This window comes from Ictidomys tridecemlineatus, chromosome 2 (genome assembly GCF_052094955.1).
Source record: "Ictidomys tridecemlineatus isolate mIctTri1 chromosome 2, mIctTri1.hap1, whole genome shotgun sequence".
Classification (NCBI taxonomy): Eukaryota; Metazoa; Chordata; class Mammalia; order Rodentia; family Sciuridae; genus Ictidomys; species Ictidomys tridecemlineatus.
In genome coordinates this window covers 111,669,653-111,690,225 of record NC_135478.1, presented here as the reverse complement: position 1 = coordinate 111,690,225, position 20,573 = coordinate 111,669,653, and the positions used below count along the sequence as shown (strand labels likewise).

Genomic DNA, 20,573 nt, shown 5'->3' with positions numbered 1-20,573 from the left:
GGCCAGATTCAAAATTTTCTCTGCTTCATCTGGCGCTCTACTTCACATGGAGCAATGAGCACTCCAGTCCAGTACCAGCAAAAGCATCTGATCTTGAGCTCCCCTACTTCTGCACACCAACATATCCATTCTCCATGTATGTATCTCACCAATATTGTGAGTAAAAGTTCCAACATTGACGCTAAACAAGACATTAATTTAAAAGGAAAGCCTCTAGGCACTAACTAAGCATCATCTCAGGCTTCCAGAGAAATTTGATTTTCTAAGTCTGATATGGAAAGACATAATATCCCAACAGTCTCTATTCTTTTATTCTCTTAATGTTACTAGAATTGAACAAAGCTTCTCCCCACCCCTCCACCCCCCCCCCGCATCTTTTCTGTTTCCAAACTATGTCAGAAGAGCCCTGACCTACCTCTTACCTATGACCATGCCCCAAAGCATGGTCAAGTCAGGGTGACAAACTTCTCATGTACTGATTCAATGAGCACTTAAATTTGAGGGGTAAGGTAGCTGAAATGGCCCTGTACCTCCCTTCTTGACCTCAATCAAGCCTCATCATAAACTTTCCAAAATCCACTTATCCATCTCATCTTTCCTCATTCCTCCCAGGGAAGGGATCTGAGCTCTGATGAAGGCATTTAGTGAAAGCTTTACACAGTCTTGCTGTTGTGAGAGTACTTTTTTTGTACCAGGGATTGAACTCAGGGGCACTCGACCACTAAGTCATGTCCTCAGCCCTACTTTCTATTTTATTTACAGACAGGGTCTCACTGAGTTGCTTAGTGCCTTGCTTTTGCTATATCTGGCTTTGAACTCATGATTCTTCTGCCTCAGACTCCTGAACTGCTGGGATTACAGGTGCACACCACCACACCCAGCAAGAGTAACTTTTTATGGCTTGTAAATCAGCTTTGACTCATAAATCACCTATTTCAATGGTATCCTTCGGGGATTCCTGGAGGTCCTCCTCTTCTGCATCCAGGTCAATACGTTCCTCTGTGCTGTTTCGAAGACTCCAACACAGACGATAGAGCTATGGGAAAACAGAGAAAAAGTTAACATAAAAATCCAGTGTCTTCAGCCAAGCAGTAGGAGAGCAAAGAGATAACAATCAAGAAAGGAAAAGGAATGTGGACTCTTAGTACCAACAAAAAACATAGATTACATTTCTCACCCACAGCATAATCTCTCAATATGTTGGAAACTTACATGTAGATAATACCCATGTATACATGATATATGGATATTCATAAGTTAAAGAGGCTGCCTCAAATAAATAATGTTTGTACAGTGATTGTTTTTACACATGATAAATGAATTGTTCCTTTTAGCATTGGTACTAGGAAGCAAGACTAGACAAAACAACCATTTGTCCAGATCAGCAGTGTGAGGTCATAATTTTATACTATGTCATATTACAGGGATAAGAATATGCAGAGGGATACATCAAGTTGGTAGAATAGAGACAGCCAGCACTAGTTTGCTCCTCCATGGGATGGAAACAAAGAAAAACATTGTGTAACTGCTCACAGAAGTAAGGAACTATGAGTGAACACCGGAAATTGGTAGCACAGAAAATTAAACCTGATGAATTCCAGAGACAACAGAGAATAGCAAAGCAAAAGAGGTAGAATACCCCAGCGCCTGGTGCCTGACACTCTAGTCAGGGGAAGGCACTGATTCCTGCAAGGAGGTAAAGTCTACAGAAAGGGTCATGGCATGGCATAAAAGGATGTACCCTGCAGACTAACAGCTTAAATAAAGATGACCTGGAGTCTGTTTAGCAAGCTAGCTTTAAAGAAACTGCATCTCTCAGCAAACCCTCAGAGTGCTATGGCGAGGATCCAACTTGAGTAGGGTCCTATTGTTAGGGACTAATCAGCTCTGGGATCAGAAAACCCAGCAAAATCACATTTCAGTGTCCCTATGAGCATTCCTGTGCACTGACTGGGTATGCAGTGGCCAAATGAGCTAGTATGACTTGGAAGAGTGTCCCTGACAAAATTTTGCTGAGAAATTTATGCAAGTATTTATTTATGATTTACTTATTTATGATTTATTTATAAAGGGAACATAGACTGCAATATATATGAGAATGGATGGAACAGAAATTCAGCAGTTTTCCCTTGTGTTACTTGAAATAACCTCAGAAGTATATTATTTTGGGGGCCAGGTCTGAAGTCATGAGGATAGAGGTCAGCAAATCATTTGGTTCCCACAACCAAAAGTACAGAACAAAAAGTAAAGGCTGCAATAGAGCAGTGCAGACTCACTATTCAAACCAAAGCAGATTTCTCAGTGGAAAACATTATCACCAGGAGGGTATGGAATGATGTATTTCAAATACTGAAAGAAAGTAAATGCCCATCTATATTAGTATACCCAGCAAAGTTATTCTTCACATTTGAATGATAAATAAGGACCTTCTATGCTAATCACAAACAAAGCGAGTTTATGGCCATGAAGCCAGCACTGCAGAAGAAAGGGACTTCTATACCTAGAAGAGGAATAATGATAAACACAATCATGAGAACACAGGAAAGAATAAATCTCACTAAAAGAGCTGATGAGCAAATAACAATTAGGAAAAACAAACAAACTTAATGTGTAAAACCATCAATCTTCTAAGATGAATAAGAAAAATAAACATAGAATATCCAAAACAACCAGAAGCTAAACAACAAAATTATATAAACCTACACATACATTTCAACAGTAATCCTGAATGTAAATAGTCTGAATCCTCCAATTAAAAAATACATACAGGCCAACTGGATTAAAAAATAAGATGTAGCAATCTGCTGCATACAAGAAATTTATGTCATCATCAAGGGCATGAACAGTCTAAAAGTGAAAGGATGGAGAATGATATTTCAAGCAAATGAAATATGAAAGCAAATAGCAATAGCTGTACGCATATCTGACATAACTGACTTTTAGCCAAAATTTGTCAGAAGAGACACGGAAGATCGATACAGATTGATAAAGGGAACAATTCATCAAGAAGATATAAAGATCATAAATACATATGCACCAAATGTCAGGGTACCCAGTTTTGTAAAACACAGACTATTGAATATAAATGGAGAGATAAGATTAATACTATAATAGTAGGTGACTTCAATACCACACCCTCAGCAAGTGATAAGATCACCCAGACAATAAACCAACAAAGAAACATCAGAGTTAAATTATACTACAGATCAGATGGACTTAATATACAACCATAGAAATTTCACCCCAAAACTGTACAACACATATTTTCATAAGTACATGGAAGATTTTCCAAAATAGATCATATATTAGGCCATAAATCAAGTCTTACATATACCAAAAAAATTGAAATAATTTCTTATATCTAATCAGATCATAATGGACTGAAACTAGAATTAAGAGGAAGAGAAACTACACAGAAATTATACAAACACATGGATATTGAACAATATACTTGTTTTTGGTGGTATGGGGGTATTCTACCTCTGAGCTACATCCTCAGCTCTCTCTTTAATTTTATTTTGAGACAGGATCTCACTAAGTTGCCCAGGCTAACCTCAAACTTGTGATCCTCCCTGACAAGTATGATGTCACCACCACACCAAGCTGACAATACACTTTTGAATGTATAGTAAGTCATTGAAGAAATTTGGAATGATATTTAAAAATTTCTAGAATCAAATGAAAATGGAAATATAACATATCATAATTTGTAGGATATAATGAAGACAGTATGAAGATGAAAATTCAGAGCTATGAGTGTTTGCATTAACAACAACCAAAAAAAACCCACAGAGATTATAAATAAATAACCTAAGCAATGCAAGGCCTTAGAATGACAAAAACAAACTAAACCCCAAGTCAGTAGAAGGACAGAAATAATAAAGATTAGGGTAAGAATAAATAAAATAGAGACTAAATGAATAATACAAAGATTTAATGAAACAAAGAGTTGGTTCTTTGAAAAGATAACATTCACAAGTCCTTGACTAAACTTACTAAAAGGAAGAGAAATAAGACCCAAATAAATAGAAAGAGATAAGAAGGGGAATATACAATAGATATCATTGAAATTCACTGGATCATTTGGGAGTATTTTTTTAAAAAACTATATGTAAAACAAATTGGAAAATATCACAGAGATGGACAAATTTTTGGACACATATAACATTACAAAATGAATCAAAATAGAAAATAAAACGAAAAAGCCTAAATAGATCAATAACAAGAAATGAGATTGAAATAGTCATAAAAAGTTTTCTAACAAAGAAAAATTCAGAACAAACAGGTTCACTGTTGAGTTTTGCTAAATTTTTAAAGAAGAAATAATGCCAAATACCAAAGCTCCTCAAAATATTCCATAAATTAGAAAGAGAAGGTACCTTTTAAACCAATTCTACAAAGCTAGTATCACCCTACTATCATAACATGATAAAGACACAACACACATACACATAAGGAAACTATAGATCAATATCCCTAATGTCATAGTCCAAAAATTCTCAATCAAATTGTTGCGACTTGAATTCAACAGCACATTAAAAAGATAATACACCATGAACAAGTTAGTTTCATTTCAGTGATGTAAGAATGGTTCAACACACACAAATCAATAAATGAAATACAGTACACAAATAAAACCAAAGACAAACATCACACGATCATCTCAATAGATTCAGAAAGAGCCTTTGATAAATTGTGTATCTCTTCATGATAAAAATTCTGATTATAATTAGATATGATAGGAAAATCAGAATTTTGTTGAACTTCCTTATACTTGTTTAGAATATAGTATTGTTTTTAGTCTAAATTACATAATGCTTTAATTAACAAGGACCATAAAATTCTTATTCTAGTCCTGTCTGTTGAGAAGGCATGTTGGAAAGTGAAGAAAAAAACCTGATTACATTAGGGATAGAAGTATTATATGTCAACACAGTAAAGGCTCTATATCACAAGCCCATAGCCAACATCATTCTGAATGGGAAGAATAAAAGCATTTCCTCTAAAAATCAGGAAAATATGAGAATGTCCACTCTCATTACTCTTATTCAATATATAAAATTTCATCCGGAGCAATCAGGCAAGAAAAACAAAAGAGATTCACAGAAAAAATGAGGAAGTCAAATTTCCCCTGGTTGCAGATAGTACAATTTTATACTTAGAAAGCCCTAAAGACTATACACATACCCCCACAAAAAAAAACCTTTTAGAACTGATAAACAAATTCAACAAAATAGCAGAATATAAAACCAAATATATATAAAATCGATAACTTTTTAATACACCAAAAATGAACTTCCTGAAAAAGAAATTAGAAAAAAAACTATCCACAATAAGTGAAAAAAAACACAAATTAATAAAATATTCAGGAATAATCTTGACCAAAAAGATGAAAAAATTCTACAATAAAAATTTTAAAGCACTGAAGAAAGAAATTGAAGAAGACACTAGAAGGTGGAAAGAACACCAGTGGGAGAATAAATATTGTTTAAATGAATACACTACCAAAAGTGATCTACAGATTCAATATAGTCCTCATCAAAATACCAATGACATTCTTCACAGAACTAGAAAAAACAATACTAAAATTCATATAAAAGCACAAAAGACCCATAACAGCCAAAGCAATCCTGGACAAAAAGAGCAACACTGTGGGGATGATAATTCCTGGTTTCAAAATATACTAAGAGCAATAATAATAAAAATAGAATTGTATTTAAATAGAATAGAGGACTCAGAAATAAATTCATGCATCTATAGCTAACTGATCCTCAACAAAAGTTCCAAACACATATGTTGGAGAAAAGACAGCCTTTTTAACAAATTATGTTGGGAAAACTGAATACCCATAGGGAAAAAATTGAAACTAGGCCCCCTGTACAAAAATCAAGTCTCAACTTGTATAAAAATCAACTCAAATAAATAAATAAATAAACTCAAAATGAATCAAATATATTAATGTAAGACCTGAAGCTTTTAAATGACGAGAAGAAAGCATAGATATTGCTACAGGCAACAATTTCCTGAATAGGATTCCAATAGCCCAGGAAACAAAAGAAATAATGGACAAATAGGATCACATCATATTAAAAAGTTTCTGCACAACAAGAGAAACAATTATCAGAGTGAAGAGATAATGTACACTATAGCAGGAAACAAAATCTTTGCTAGCTATTCATTTGACAAAGAATTAATATCCAGAATATATAATTTTTAAAAATTAACAAAAGAACAAGCAATCTAATCAAGAAATGAGCAATTGGTGTGAATAGATACTTCTCAAGAGAAGAGTATGGATGGTCAATAAATATATTTTTAAATGATATATATCTTTATTCATCAGGCAAGTGCAAATCAAAACTATAGTAAGATTCCATCTGGAAGTATAGTCAGAATGGCTATTATAAAAATTAATAAATAAATAACAAATGCAGGCAAGGATATGGAGAAAAAAAGAACCCTTTTACAATTTTAGTGGGAGTGTAAATTAGCTCTGTCACTATAGCAATCAGTATGGAGTTTCCTTAAAAAATTAAAAATAGAATTACCAAACAATCCAGCTATATCAATCCTGGGTATATATCCAGAGGAAATAAGTCAGTGTACCAAAGAGGTACCTGTACACCCATGTTTTTTTACAGCACCATTCATAATTGTAAAGATACTGAATCAGTCCAGGTGCTCATCAACATATGAATGAATTTTAAAAATGGTATATATACACTATGGATATCATTCAGTCATAAAGAATAATGAAACCATGTCATTTTCAGGAAAATTGGTGGAATTGGAGAATGTTAAGTGAAATCAGCCACATAAAGAATAAGTGTGGCATGTTTTCTCATGCCCATTAGTACCTTGGTTTTTCTACTTTAAAATGAAACAGAGCTAAATGTGTTTGGGGCTGCAAGACTAAGCATGGGGAAGCAGGTGATAGTTTTATCAAAGAAAATCTGTGACAGTCAATTAACATCATGGTGATTCTACAGTTACAAAATCAGTTTTTATTTGACATATAGTTTTGTCACAGCTTTTGAAAATTTGGCAATGAGGCTGAAGGTCTGTTAATAATTCTATAGATCCTTGTATTCATGTATGCATGAATAAAGTATTAATAAAAACTTTTCTCTTTTCTATGGGTATATATGATCTTGGGTTAGCTTTCTACCTTTGTTCCCTTGGAAACCTGAGAAAGGTGGAATACCATTTGGATTGGTTTTGTAGATTTATATTGCTTATAGTCCCATAATTACTAATTTTTCTAGATTTGGAGGGATACAAGTGAACCCTAAATCAATGGAAGCATCTAGATTTAAAGAAGAATGCTTTTCATTTATGAAGTCTTAAATCAACTGGACCTTGATATTATGCTATGATTTGAATATCAGCTCCAAAACTTATGTTGAAATTTAACTGCCATTGTGACAGTATTAACAGGTGTCAGCATCCTACAGTGATACAGGCACATCACTGTTTATAGCAGTGCAATTCACAATAGTCAAGTTATGGAACAATCCCAGGTGCCCATTAACAGATGAATCAATAAAGAAAATGAGTCATGTATACACAACGGACTTTTACTCAGCTATAAAGGAGAATGGAATAATGCCATTTGCTGGTAAATGGATGTAATTAAAGAACATCAGGCTAAGTGAAATAAGTTAGATTCACAAAATCAAAGGTCAACTGTTTTCTTATACAAGCAGAAATTAGAAACAAGGGGGAAACAGGGTTGGAGAATCCCACAAAAACAGAAGAAAAGTCAGTAAATTACAGAAAAGGGATTAAGGGTGATAGAGGATAGATGGGGAAAGGGAGGAACTGCAGAATTGAATTGACCAAGTTATGCTATGTACATATATGAGTATACCACATTGAATTCCCCTCCATGTATACCTACAAAGTACCAATTAAAAACAATGAATAAACAGAAGTAAGTTCAGTAGAGTAGAAGAAGAAAACTGGGACAGGAAGGACAGAAGAAAATATGCAACTACTGAGGATTGAAATGCACCAAATTATATTCCATATATGTATGAATATGTCACTATTGAACATATGAACCCCACTATTATTTATAACCATAATACACTAATAAGAACTTTTTTAAAAAAAAAAGGATAATTAGATCATGAGGAGTCTGTCCTGATGAGTGGATTAAATCTACTATTGTGGGAGCACTTTTCTGATAAAAAGATGAAGTTTGGCCTCTATTAATTTATAACCCTCTCTTATTCTTTCTTGCTACATAATGACTTCCATGAGGTTATGATGTGGCAAGAGGGTCCTTACCAGGTGCACCCCTCAATCTTAGACTTACCAGACTCAAGGATAGAAAATGAAACAAATTTTATTATTTATAACCTATCCAATCTGTGGCATTCTGTTATAGCAGCAGTAAACAGACTAAGATATATTGTTAGAAATATCTTGAATTTTATAAACAACTCTTTGGCAGCTTAAGTGGAAAATATCAAAAGGTAAAACATAATACAGATTTCCCTGAGTTTAGAAATTTTTGTAACCAGGCCTCAGAAGCTTCAACTATGGGAAAGTTACAGGAAACACCAGTTCCTATTTTGAACATGGGTTTCTGAGCCATGGTAGCCCCGTGCTTGCTCATGTGATCTCATTTCCCTTGCACATGTACTATCACTCAGGGAGTAGGATCCAGAGTCAACCCCTCTGGACTGAAGTATGGACCTTAAAAAGATTCCCATTAAAAATGCACTCTTGAAACTTCCTAGCTGGCATACCATGTTTCCTAACCTGTGTCCTTCTACACAAAAGTAATGGCAAGTACAAACCATTTTATTCATGCAGGTGGGAGATGTCTAGTTGAGCTGAGGTCGACCAAGAGTGCTGCAACATGAATGTGAAACAAGGACAGACGAGGTCTTCTGAATGGATACTCACATGCACATCTGGAATGGGCTTGGTGAACAGGGAGATGACCACAATGGTGATGACAGAAATGACAAAGAGGATAATGGCAAAATATAAGTAGTGGACCCCACAGATAATGGTGGGACAGTTGCTGGGCTCCATGCAGCTCCCAGTTCCATAGGCAAACTCAGTAATCATACGGGAAATTCCAATCAGAAATCCTAGGATGAGTCCCCAAAAGGCTCCCTGTGAAAGAAAACCCTGAATTAATGAGTGCTGAACCCACAAAACAGGTGGGAATTCTAACATTCCAAGAGATGGGCAGAGGCAAAGGAATAAAGCTGAGAGAAATGGTAGCTCTAGACCATCTGAAGCCAGGACATCATGGTGCAGGATTGTTAAGTCAGGCTTCCAGGGGGTCTCTCTATCTTGTTTCAGCAGCATGATTTCACCTGCATCATTAAACAAGGACTCATAATATAATGGGGTAAAGTGATTAATAAATCATATGGAATTTTAATCTCCCCTAAATTCCAAAAATTCCTTTTAACTTAAAAAATATTTGAACTCTCCACCTCATCTATTGTCACCACCTGCCTCCAGATTTACACCTATTCAGATATAAAGTAACTACTTGTAAAATATTTTGTCTTCTTTGAAGACACTGAAAAAAAATTAGGTATTTGTGGGGTAGAGAAAGTAAATTTTCCATATATAAATAATAATTCTTCCTTCATTAGTCCCTGTTACAAATAAAAAATATCTCTTTTTAGTTTAATAACATAACATTATATAATGCATTTTTATATCAAATTTGGGGTTTGTATATGAGATACACAGAAATTTTCCAAAGACTAAAAGAGGGGACTATTTTTTCAGAGAATTTTTTAGACTCTTCTTTCTTCTTCCTTTCCTTTCTTCCGTATCTTTTCTTTGCTTTCTTCCTCCTTTTTTCTTTACTTTCCTTCACCTTTCTTTCTTTGCTTCTTCCTTTGCTTGCTTTTTTTTTTGCCTTTTGGTCTGCACTCACTTAAGGTCCATATCTATTTTTGAAAGCTACATATTAAGTGATCAAGTGGCAAATGAGAATGTGCAAGTAGAATGGTGGCCAAAATGAATCTTCATGATTTTATCAAGTATTGACAGTCCCTTAGCTAGCCACAGTTACTCCTACACTATAATCCAAGTGTGTTACATTAACAGCTATTCTTTAAGTATGCCATGTATGTTTATGTCCTAGGACCTTTGTTCAGGTCATTCTTTCTATCTAGAAGACTTGGGATAATTCTCTTCCTGGTAAATTTCTCCTGTCTTAAATACAATAAAATAGAGAGAACTGGGTGGGTTCATTCTCCTTGTGTGGCCACAACACTGTGAACACATCTCCATGCCAGCCCAACTCTCCTGCCATGCAATCACTCATTCAGTTCTCTGCCTCCTCACTTGAATTGGGAGTTTTCCCAGGAAAGGAACCAAGTTTCACTCACTTAATGTAGCTAGTGCCTGGCACCATGCCTGGTATCTGAAATTGTCTATTAAATTAATAAATGAGTAAGAAAAAAGGTTTCTCATTCATCCCCCATAATGTATTCCTTAAAAAACATTTTTTTAAATTTTAGTTAGTATGAATAATTCTGATAAAACTTACCAAGAATCTTTTTCTTTTTGGCAATTAACTTCTATTCCTTTATCATTACTCTCAAGTGGCTCTTAAAAAAACTGATAGCCTTTCATATTTTCTTGTGCATTTTAGGATATCCCTGACAACTAACCACTAGATATATGCAGGGTTCTCAGAAGCAAAACTATCAAAAATGTTTCCAGACATTGACAAAGTCCCCCTTGAAGAGGGTGAAAAAACACCTCCAATGGAGAATAAATATGGTCTATCTCAATTCTTAGCTTTATTTTTAAAAGCACTGGTCTATTACCAAATTAGATATTCTTGTGGCCTAATATAGTACCCACCTGGGCTCTCAGTTGACAATTTGTATTTTAGAAATATTCCAGGGAACCAGCTTTCTGCTAATAACTACTGAAATTTGTCCAAAGATATTTATCTATGTCTCTATTGAGATTACTTTCTTGTTTAATTCTGATTTCTCCAAGGTATCTGTGTGCCTAGTTTTGAATAACTGGATTATCTTTCTCATAGCACAAATATGGAAAGAACAGATATACCTGTTGTATTTTGTGTACCTCAAAACTGGGTTTTTCCACTGAAGTACTTCCCTGATGCAGTATATATCTGTTTCTGTCCTTTTGAGAGTGAAAAAGTGTTTTCAAGTAAAACTATGTTATCAATTTTATTTTACTCTTTCAGATAGTAAGCCACATGGTCAGCACTGCTGCTCAGAGACAGCTGAGCAACACCCCAGTCATACAACATATCCAAAAGCATCTTTCTCATTGTTTTTTAAAAACAGCAATGGCACCCCACTGTTGGCTTAAATTCTTTAACCTGGCTTTCAAAGTGATCATTCCTATTCTAACTTTGACCTGCTTTTCCAGCTGCATATTCCATTATTCACAAACTCTCTCTCCAGCCAGGTAAGATTCCTTGCAAGACCCTTGTCTTCCCCTTATCCTTTCTTTTCCACATTGGGCAAATCTCTTCTCTCTGCTTAAATTCTTTCTCTTTCTTTTACAATTTTAAATCCCTCCAGATCCACTTTTCCAAGGTATCTTCTCAAATGATTTCAGCACATGTTGATTGATACAGCCTTTCCTAAATCTCTTCCTACTTACATTTTGAATCAAATTTTTAAAAATGCCTCAATTCCTATCTATCTTACATTGTTTTTCAGATAAAATGTTTGAGCAACAGGACCTTTTCCTTCACTGGGTCCTGAATAGTGCTGGCTGAAAAACCCAGTTCAAACCATAGCCACTGGAAGTAACTTATGCTAGGATTTCCTGTGGAGCTGCTCACCCAGAGACTACAAACTTCATAGGAGGCTCCATGAGGTCAGGTCAGAATCACCAAGGTTGGATAGAAAATGTACAATATGAGTTGGGACCCTGTACCAAGAAGAACAGGGTACTTATAGAGAAAGTAGACCCAGTATTAACTCCTGAGGAGTTTATTCCAACTCTTAGAGAGTCTCCATGGTCCATAAAGACTTTCTCATATAAACCTTTAGAGGTACATCCATTTCTTCTTAAGATCTCTGGGAAACAGAATCTCTTCCGCAGAGAATGTACCCATAGAAAATTCTGTGTCAGACTGACTTTTCTGAACATGTCAAAGCAATACCTACAGGTTCAGTGATTCTCTTCCAGAAAACAGCAAGCAGGAAGACAGCTGCAATGGGTGGTCCCAAGTAACTGGTAATGGACTGGATATAATCAAAGAGCTGCCCACTTTGTGCTGACTGCACAATGGGCACCCAGGCAATGCTGATGGCAATCAGAAAGAGAATGAACAACCTGAAATCAAATTCCCCATGACAGAATGTTAATAAATAATCCTACATAAATAAATATATATTACTATGTGTCCCACACATATATACACACGTCACTTTCAAACATATATATACATACATATATATACATATGTATACATAATATGACCACAGAAAGGAAAAGTAATAAGCAAATTCATTCTTGAGTCTTTTTTTCTCCCTATTCATCTGTGGCTATGGGTAAGTGAAACACACTTGGTTTTTGATAGTCATTTGGGCCAAATCATTCCCATATAAAAATCCCACTTTGGGAGGCAGAAGTGTACAGGGACAAGGCTATATACTTTGGAGCAAGGTAGTTCTGAATTAAATTTTTTTCTATCTTTGTGTTTAGCCTCTCCCTGAGTCTCAAATTCTCCAACTCTAAACAGAGAAATATGTGACTGACCACAAAAAAAATTGGAATAAGCATTAGTGAGAGTAAAATGCCTCACAAACAGTAGGCATTCAATAAATAGTAAAAAAACCACTATTGTTTTATTTAAAAATATATTGTTATTATTTTCTTCTCCTTCCTCATAATAAAATTTAAAACAAGCCAATGAAAGTTTATAAAGGAACAGTCTGGATAGGAAGGGACACAATTAGGTATTTCCAGCTCTCTCTCTCTTGAGCTTTACCATGTCCTAAAAAGATTGGTGAGTCTCACATAAGCTCTTATTACTTGGCTCTTGATTTAACTATAAATTAAGGGGATCCTTGTGAACATAGAAGAAAGAACAGCAGAATAGAGGAAGAGGATTGAGAGGGAGGAGGGATGGAAAAGGGGAGGAACAGCAGAATGAAATTAACCAAATTATGAATATATCACAATGAAGTTCATTTTTTATATAATTGTAATGCTCCTCTTTAAAAATAAAACCCAACGTGGGCTAGAGTTGTAACTCAGTGGTAGAGCATTTGCCTGTCATGTATGGGGCCCTGGGTTTGATCCTCGGCATCACATATATATAAATAAGGAAATAAAATTAAAAATCCATTGCAATAAAAAAACATTTAAACAACAACAATAAATGAATGCAAGGAAGAGCACTAGAGTAGAAGAAGGGAATCAGGAAGAAGGAGAAGAGGAGGGAAAGGGGAAGAACTGGGGATTGAAATGCAGCAAATTATGTTATATGCCTCCAAGAATATATACCACTATTATCTAAAACTGTAATACACTAATGAAAGCAATTTAAAAAGGCTTTGATTCACTTACTTCACATGTATTTAAGGCAAAAGAGTCTTAAACTGACCTTCTTAAAGTTGTGTTTTTAAATATTTCTCACTCTGAAATTTCCTCCCATTGCCCCCTATTTACCCAAATTCTACCTACCACTTTGAACCCAGTTAAGGTTCTTCCTCCTCCAGGGCCCTTTCCCAAGTATGCCATACTATGCTCACTTCTCCCTTATCTGAGTCCCTGATTGCTCTTACAGTCCACATAGTAGAGTTTCAAACTGTTTCACATCACTGTGAGCTTGTACAGGAGACTGAGATAAGCCACAAGATAGTAGTTATGGGATGTAAGGAAGTGTGAGACCCAACATACTCTTAGGACTAGGGGATCCAGATCTGTACAAAGAAACAAAGTTATCTTCTTTTCCATTTTGCATTTGAGCCTTACAAATACCAAGGAAAGTTAGTAAGTGCCTTTTTAAGGGAAAGCCAGTCAAGGTAGTAGTACTATTTTCTATGATACAAAGTAGTAGATTCTGATCTGGTCAGATCTCCCTTGGCTGCCTTTCTTTAGCCCAGAGACCTGTGAAGTGGTAGCCCATATCCCTCCTGAACTCATTGGGAATCTTTTCTTTAACTAACATCCCAGGGTTTGTTCCACCTGACCTAAGGAGAGTGCTTTAGCCCCCTGAAGAGACATATCAACAGTCAGGCACACACTGTAATCCCAGTGACTAAAGAGGTTGATTTAGAGAATCACATTTGAGGCCAGCCTGGACAATAGAGCAAGACACTGTCTCAAAATTTAAAAAAATTAAAGGGTTGAGATTGCAAGTCACTGGAAGAGTATCCCTTGGACACATTCCCAGTACCAGGGAGAGCAGGGAGAGAGGGAGGTGGGGAGAAAGAGAGAAGAGACACATAAGCATATCTATGAATCCTGTGTCCAGAGCACCTGTTTAATGGCTAATTATGATAATGAGCACACCTGATCCATTTGACAATGTTTTGATATTTTCAGAGTCCTGTTGATAAATTCATTTATGACAGTCAAAAATGTAGCGCATTGATGACTTCCAATTCTCCAGTTTAAAGTTAAATATTACTGAAGGGTAAATATTACAAACCACCAATATCACTCTACCAGCACTGTCCAATCTTGTCTAGCTGATCATTTTCTGATCATTCATGATAGATGACTGTATTTACCTTCCTGCAATCATGAGCTCTTTCTCAGATGCTTGCTTCCGGATCTTCGTGTAGATGTCCATGGTGAAGAGGGTGCTGGCACTGTTGAAGATGGAAGTTAGGGAGCTCATGAGAGAAGCCATCATGACTGACAGCATCAGGCCTCGCAATCCTGGAAGACAAGGAAGGTCTGAGTGGCACATCTAGTACTTCAGCAGGACTCAACTTTTGTTTGCTTCTGAAACTGTGCCATCTTCTCTAGTTTATGTTTCCAGAAAAAATAAATGTTTTAATTTGGGCATAGTGGTGCACACCTGTAATATCACTGGATGGGGAGGCTGAGGCAAGAGGATCACAAGTTCAAAGCCAGCCTCAGCAATTTAGCAAGGCCCTAAGCAACTTAGTGAGATCCTGTCTCTAAATAAAATATTTTTTTAAAAGGGGTTGAATGTGGCTTATTGGTTAAACAGCCCTGGATTAAATACCTGCTACCAAAAGCAAAACAAAACAAAAAAAAATGTTTTAAGGAATAGGCCATGGCTTTAAATTATAATTCCATGACAACCAACAAAGCTCTAGATAAAAAAAAAACATGTATGAGGTAAATATTTCACAATCGAATTATAATGATGGTGATGGTGGTGGTGGTGGTGGTGTTTCCAGTTGAGGGATTTTTTTATATGATCTTTCACTCAAAAGATTCATGATATAGCTCAAAGATATTTAAATGAGGATTCAAAAGATAAGGTTATCAAGAAAATAAAAAGACAGCTATGGAATAGGAATAAATATTTACAGTTCATATATCTGGTAAGGACTTACTATATAGACCATATAAATAACTATCATAGCTCAATAATAAAAATACAAATAACCCAATTAAAATGGCAGATGATCTGAATAGCCATTTCTCCAAAGATATACAAATGGTCAATAATGACATGAAAAGACGTTTGACCTCAAGAAAATTCAAATCAAAGCCACAATAATTATTATTTCACACCAATTAGGATGGTATTTGAAAAATATAATGAGAAATGTGGACTTTCTATTGCTAGTAGAAATGTAAAATGGCAAAATTGGAAGTTCGGCAATCAGTTAAACATAGAGTTACAATATGATTCATCAGTTTCACTCCTAAGTGTCTACCCAAGGGAAATAAAAATATACATCCAAACAAATATATAAGTGTAAATGTTCATGGCATCATTATTTATAACATCTGAAAAATAGAAACAACTCACATGTCCATCAAGTGATTAATGGTTAAACAAAATAAAAAACTGATAAATGGATTATCATGCAATGGAATATTATCCATTAATAAAAAGAAATAAAATGCAAATACATGCCACAACACAGATGCTCTGTTAAAGTAGACAGTCACAAAGGACCACATATTTTTATATGATTCCTTTTAAATGAAAGATCTGGAACAGGCAAATATATAGAGACAGAAAGTGTATCTTTGGTTATTTAGGACTGGGAGTTTGGGTTGAAACAAGGAAGGGCTGCTAACTTCTTTAACAGGTGAAGAATTTCTTTATTAGGTGGTGAAAATTTTCTAAAATGGATTAAGGTGATAGGCACTACTCTATGAACAACTAAAAATCATTGAGTTGGACACCTTGAATGAGCAAATTGAATGGAATGTCAGTTATAGCTCAATGAAGTTTTTATTGAAAGAAGACAAAGCTCTATTTCCAACTCTGACCTAAGCAAGTTATGCAAAATTGTAGGCCTTATTTCTTGAGGTGTTAAATAGGGATAATATGACATCCACTCATGTCAGAATAAGAGATATTGTTTTAAAAGTTTTCCCACTCACAGCAAGCATGGTTGGCTATAATCTCTGTCATTCTTTCTATACCTATTGCATCTGCTGAGGCCAGAAGGCCAGGGCAAGCTGAAGGCCCACTATCACTGCACAGATTTACAGTCTCGGTAGCAAAGTGACTTTAGGGATCACCTAGGCTTAATATCTACTTGCTACAATGGGTCCCTTCCACAACTCTTGCCATGCCCAAACCCTCGGTAATAGGAAATCTGCTACACCACAGGAAGCCTATTCCCTCTTGGACAGTTCTGACCAGGCTGAAATATGCCTCTTTACAGCTTCAGTCCTTATGCAACTCAGTTGGAGAGGTCTTACCTTTCCCTTCTTTACCTCTTTCATATATTTAAAGATAGCTTGTGATGGGAGGGGAGGGGAGAGGATGTGAGAATAGGAAAGATAGTAGAACAAAACAGACATTATTACTATATGTCTATATGTGACTGCATGACCAATATGACTCTGCAATATATATATACTCAAAAATAAGAAATTATATTCCATCTATGTATATCAAAGTGTATAAATGCATTCTATTGTCATGTATAATTAATTAAAACAAATTATAAAAAAGATAACTCATGTCTCCTTGAGTTTCGTATTCTCTAAGCTAAATATCTTCAGTTTCTTTCAATGTTCCTACTTAATTTAGGAACCCAACTATATAAACTTGACTCCTATTTCCATTAACTTCAATAGATTTATTGAGTCAACATTCATGCCTGTTATGATTTGGATCTGAAATGTTCCCAAAAGGCTCATATGTTGAAGGCTCGGTCTCTAATGCAGCTTTGTTCAGATGTGGGGCTTTTGGGAAGTGATTGGATTATTAAGGCTCAAACTTCATTAGTGGATTCATCCATTGATGGATGCATAATTTGATAGCACTATTGGGAAATGGTAGAAACTATAGGAACTGGGTCCTCATTAAAGAGAGGGAGTCTTCATTAAAGAGAGTGGGTCCTTGAGGCAATGCCCTAATGTACTTAAGTTCTCTGTTATCTGTCTCCTTGTCTGTCTGTGAGTACACACTCACCACAGGAATGAAGTAATTCATACTTCTCTCTCCTTCTGGCTGTATGAGGTAACTTTCCTCTGCCACAGCTTCCCTACCATTAAGTTCTGCTCACCAAGGCCTAGAATCAAATGAAATAAAACCTCTAGTGACTGGAATCTCTGAAACCATAAGCCAAAGCAAATCTTTCCTCCCTTAGGTTGATTTTTTCCTCAGGTGTTAGGCCACAGACACAAAGCTAATAAACACAATGTAACAGTTGTCTAATTCATGCTTTAAATATAGCCAGTACTGCTCTGCATTGAGATTTATTTTTAAATGGACATGCTTTTTCTCTTCTCCTCCTGCCTAATCTCTCCACTTTTCTAATCTTGGGGGAAGCAAGATTACCCTTCTTCCCCATACTAAGCCTAGTTGTCTGTCTGTGAGTACACACTCTCCACAGGAATGAAGTAATTCACACTTCAGAGATGGTAGCAGATCTAAGAAATCTTACAAATGAGCAAATGAATTCTGATTCCCATCAGGGCACACCTGGAATATAGCCTTTGAATCACCCCTTTCAGAGCTCTCTGTTCTTCCTGATGGACGGAATCATAGACTCTGGTGGAGTGTCACCCCCTCCTCCACAGAAAATCTTAATTAAGCTTCTCCAGATGTCCTCACCATAAGTGATCTTAAAATATCAGCAAAAGAATCTCTGCAAAAGAGTTCAGTGTAATTAAATTTCCTGTTGCTCTCTTACAATAACTAAAATTGGCCATGGCCTGAAAGAGAACCAGGTGCTGAATACCCCTTTATTAGTTTATCACAACATTTATGGGCTATCTAGTGTTGCAGATTCTCTAGTTTAAATGATATATAATAGTTTGTAAAGGTTTTCAAGCGGGAGGTGTATTTACAAATATAGAGTGTGATAAGAAGACTTTTTTTAACAAAGTCTCTGGCCTTGGGCCTGCTTCACAGGGATATTTGCATTTCAAAGATATAAGAAGATGTTACTAATTTGGTTCCATGGAAACAGCTGTCAGGGGAGGGGAGAAGAAGCTCTCCCTTTCTCAGACACTGATTCTTACAATAAATGTCTTTGAGGGGTTAATTTGCCCAGAACAGTAAATGATAAACCTGTTGTCATGGGAACTTCTGTAAATTGGAAACCTCTGAATTTCTCCCCCTATACACTGGGTATAAAGTTCTAAAACTTCCTGAACTCATGGTTCAGAAGGACTGAAAGATTACACTGAAAACTTTTCCCTCTGAGCCTGGTTACAACCAATAAAAGTAAAGAATAAATCTGTTTCCTGCTATCTTCCAATGTCCTATCACATCTGTCCCTACAACACTGGGACAGTAGTTCTGTGTTTCTCTTTTGCTAGCAAAGTAATAAAACTTTTTTTTTTCCTTTTTCTCAAAACCTTGTCTTCTTTATTGGATTGTCATCATGGACAAGGACTGAGCCTTTGGTAACAACAATTTTTCTTGAGGTCTTTTAGTAACATTATTCTCTTATACCTCTGGGTTTGGTATCTATAAACAATTTTATGGTCTCATATAAATAGCCTTTCAATATAGACATAAAGTCTGCCCATTCCAATCTCTTTATTTTTTAGAAGATTTTTAAAAATGTTTCCTCCTGAGTTTATATAATACAGACAATACACCTACTGGAGCTATAGGAGTTATAAAGACCACTTACTCTGATTTTCTCATTTTTTCAATTGATAACTCTATTTTAAGAAGTTATTAGGTAGGGCTTTCAGTGATTTGCTCAGGGTTACTTCATCAGTTAATTGCTTAACTGGGACAGAACTCTGTCCTCTGTTCCACATTAATTTAAAACTCTCATTCATTTATTCACTCAACAAATATTTGTTGATCATAATTTTATAGCAGCACAAACAAGAAGTAATGTAAGGTCAGACCAAAATTTTAGAGAAATAGGATGATTGATGAGCCCAACCTATTCTATCCTAAGAATGGGAGCCATCTCATCACAAAGTAATGAAAAGTTCATTTCTGTTTTACTAAGATTTCTATTTAGCCTGACCATACTCTGAGGGCTAATCTTATTTGGAATTCCTACCCAAGCCCTAAACTCACCCAACCCTAGTTCTCCTTGACCAGATAACAATGTTCCCTAAAACCTTAGCAGCCTCTCATAAATTCATATGTTGGAATCTCAATTTACTCCCTACCTTGAAATGTCAAGCCATGTAAATCCTTAACCTGCTATCTGCCTTTGTATTATGCTTCCCAGAACCTTGTTAGCTGTAAGTTCCCAAGACACCCCCCCACACTTTGTAATTTCTTGTGCTATAAAACCTTTTTCCTGGAGAGCTAGGAAGTTTTCCTCAGGCCCTGCATTTTGGGTGAGGCAGCCGTTGGCCAGTTCTCTCTTATGTACACAATACAAGCTTGCTTTAATTTGGCTTAAAATTGCAGTCGGTGGTCTTTTCTTTGTGTTGTGATTCATCAAAGATAAGAGATATTTAGGAGACATGATGATAGCATTTGATATGGATTGGTGGGGAAATAATTTACTAGCTGAGAAAAGGAGGATGAATCAGCAAATGAGACATAAAGAAACTACCCAAGAATATGGAAAATGAGAAACAGGAAGAGTGGATACGGGTAGCTGTGCCAATCTAAAGAAATAGGACAAATGCCCCCACAGAGACCAGTGTTATCAGAGCCAAAACTCTGGAGCCATTTTGACTCTTGCTCATCACAACCTTAATAAGCATCCTGGCTGCCTGGAGGTAATTAACTATTACTCCCATATTTATGTCACTTGAATGCAAATGGTTTGCCCAAGGTCATGCATGAAGTCTGTGGTTTAAAAGAAAAAGGACCCTCTCAAAATTCTTCAATTCCTGCCTTGAGCAGAGTTAAGGAAGCCAGATGGCAGACAGAGTTGTTGTGTGCCTTGAAAACGTCACTTTCTTACTGGAGGCCTCCGTTTTCCCAACTGTAAAAAGAAGAGGCTAATCAAATGGCCTCTAAGTTTCTTTTCAATAATAAA

At 35.9% G+C, this 20,573-nt stretch overlaps 1 protein-coding gene across 1 annotated transcript in view; it reads right to left on the bottom strand.

Moving 5' to 3' along the window:
* Nucleotides 1-20,573, bottom strand: part of LOC101978348 (sodium/glucose cotransporter 1) — a 69,024-nt gene that overhangs the window by 4,197 nt on the left and 44,254 nt on the right. The window contains exons 11-14 of the mRNA XM_005339872.4: nucleotides 14,724-14,874; nucleotides 12,147-12,315; nucleotides 8,917-9,132; nucleotides 931-1,036 (exon numbers count right to left, since the gene is read on the bottom strand). Coding sequence (XP_005339929.1) covers nucleotides 931-1,036; nucleotides 8,917-9,132; nucleotides 12,147-12,315; nucleotides 14,724-14,874 — 642 coding nt within the window. The remainder of the gene's footprint in view (nucleotides 1-930; nucleotides 1,037-8,916; nucleotides 9,133-12,146; nucleotides 12,316-14,723; nucleotides 14,875-20,573) is intronic.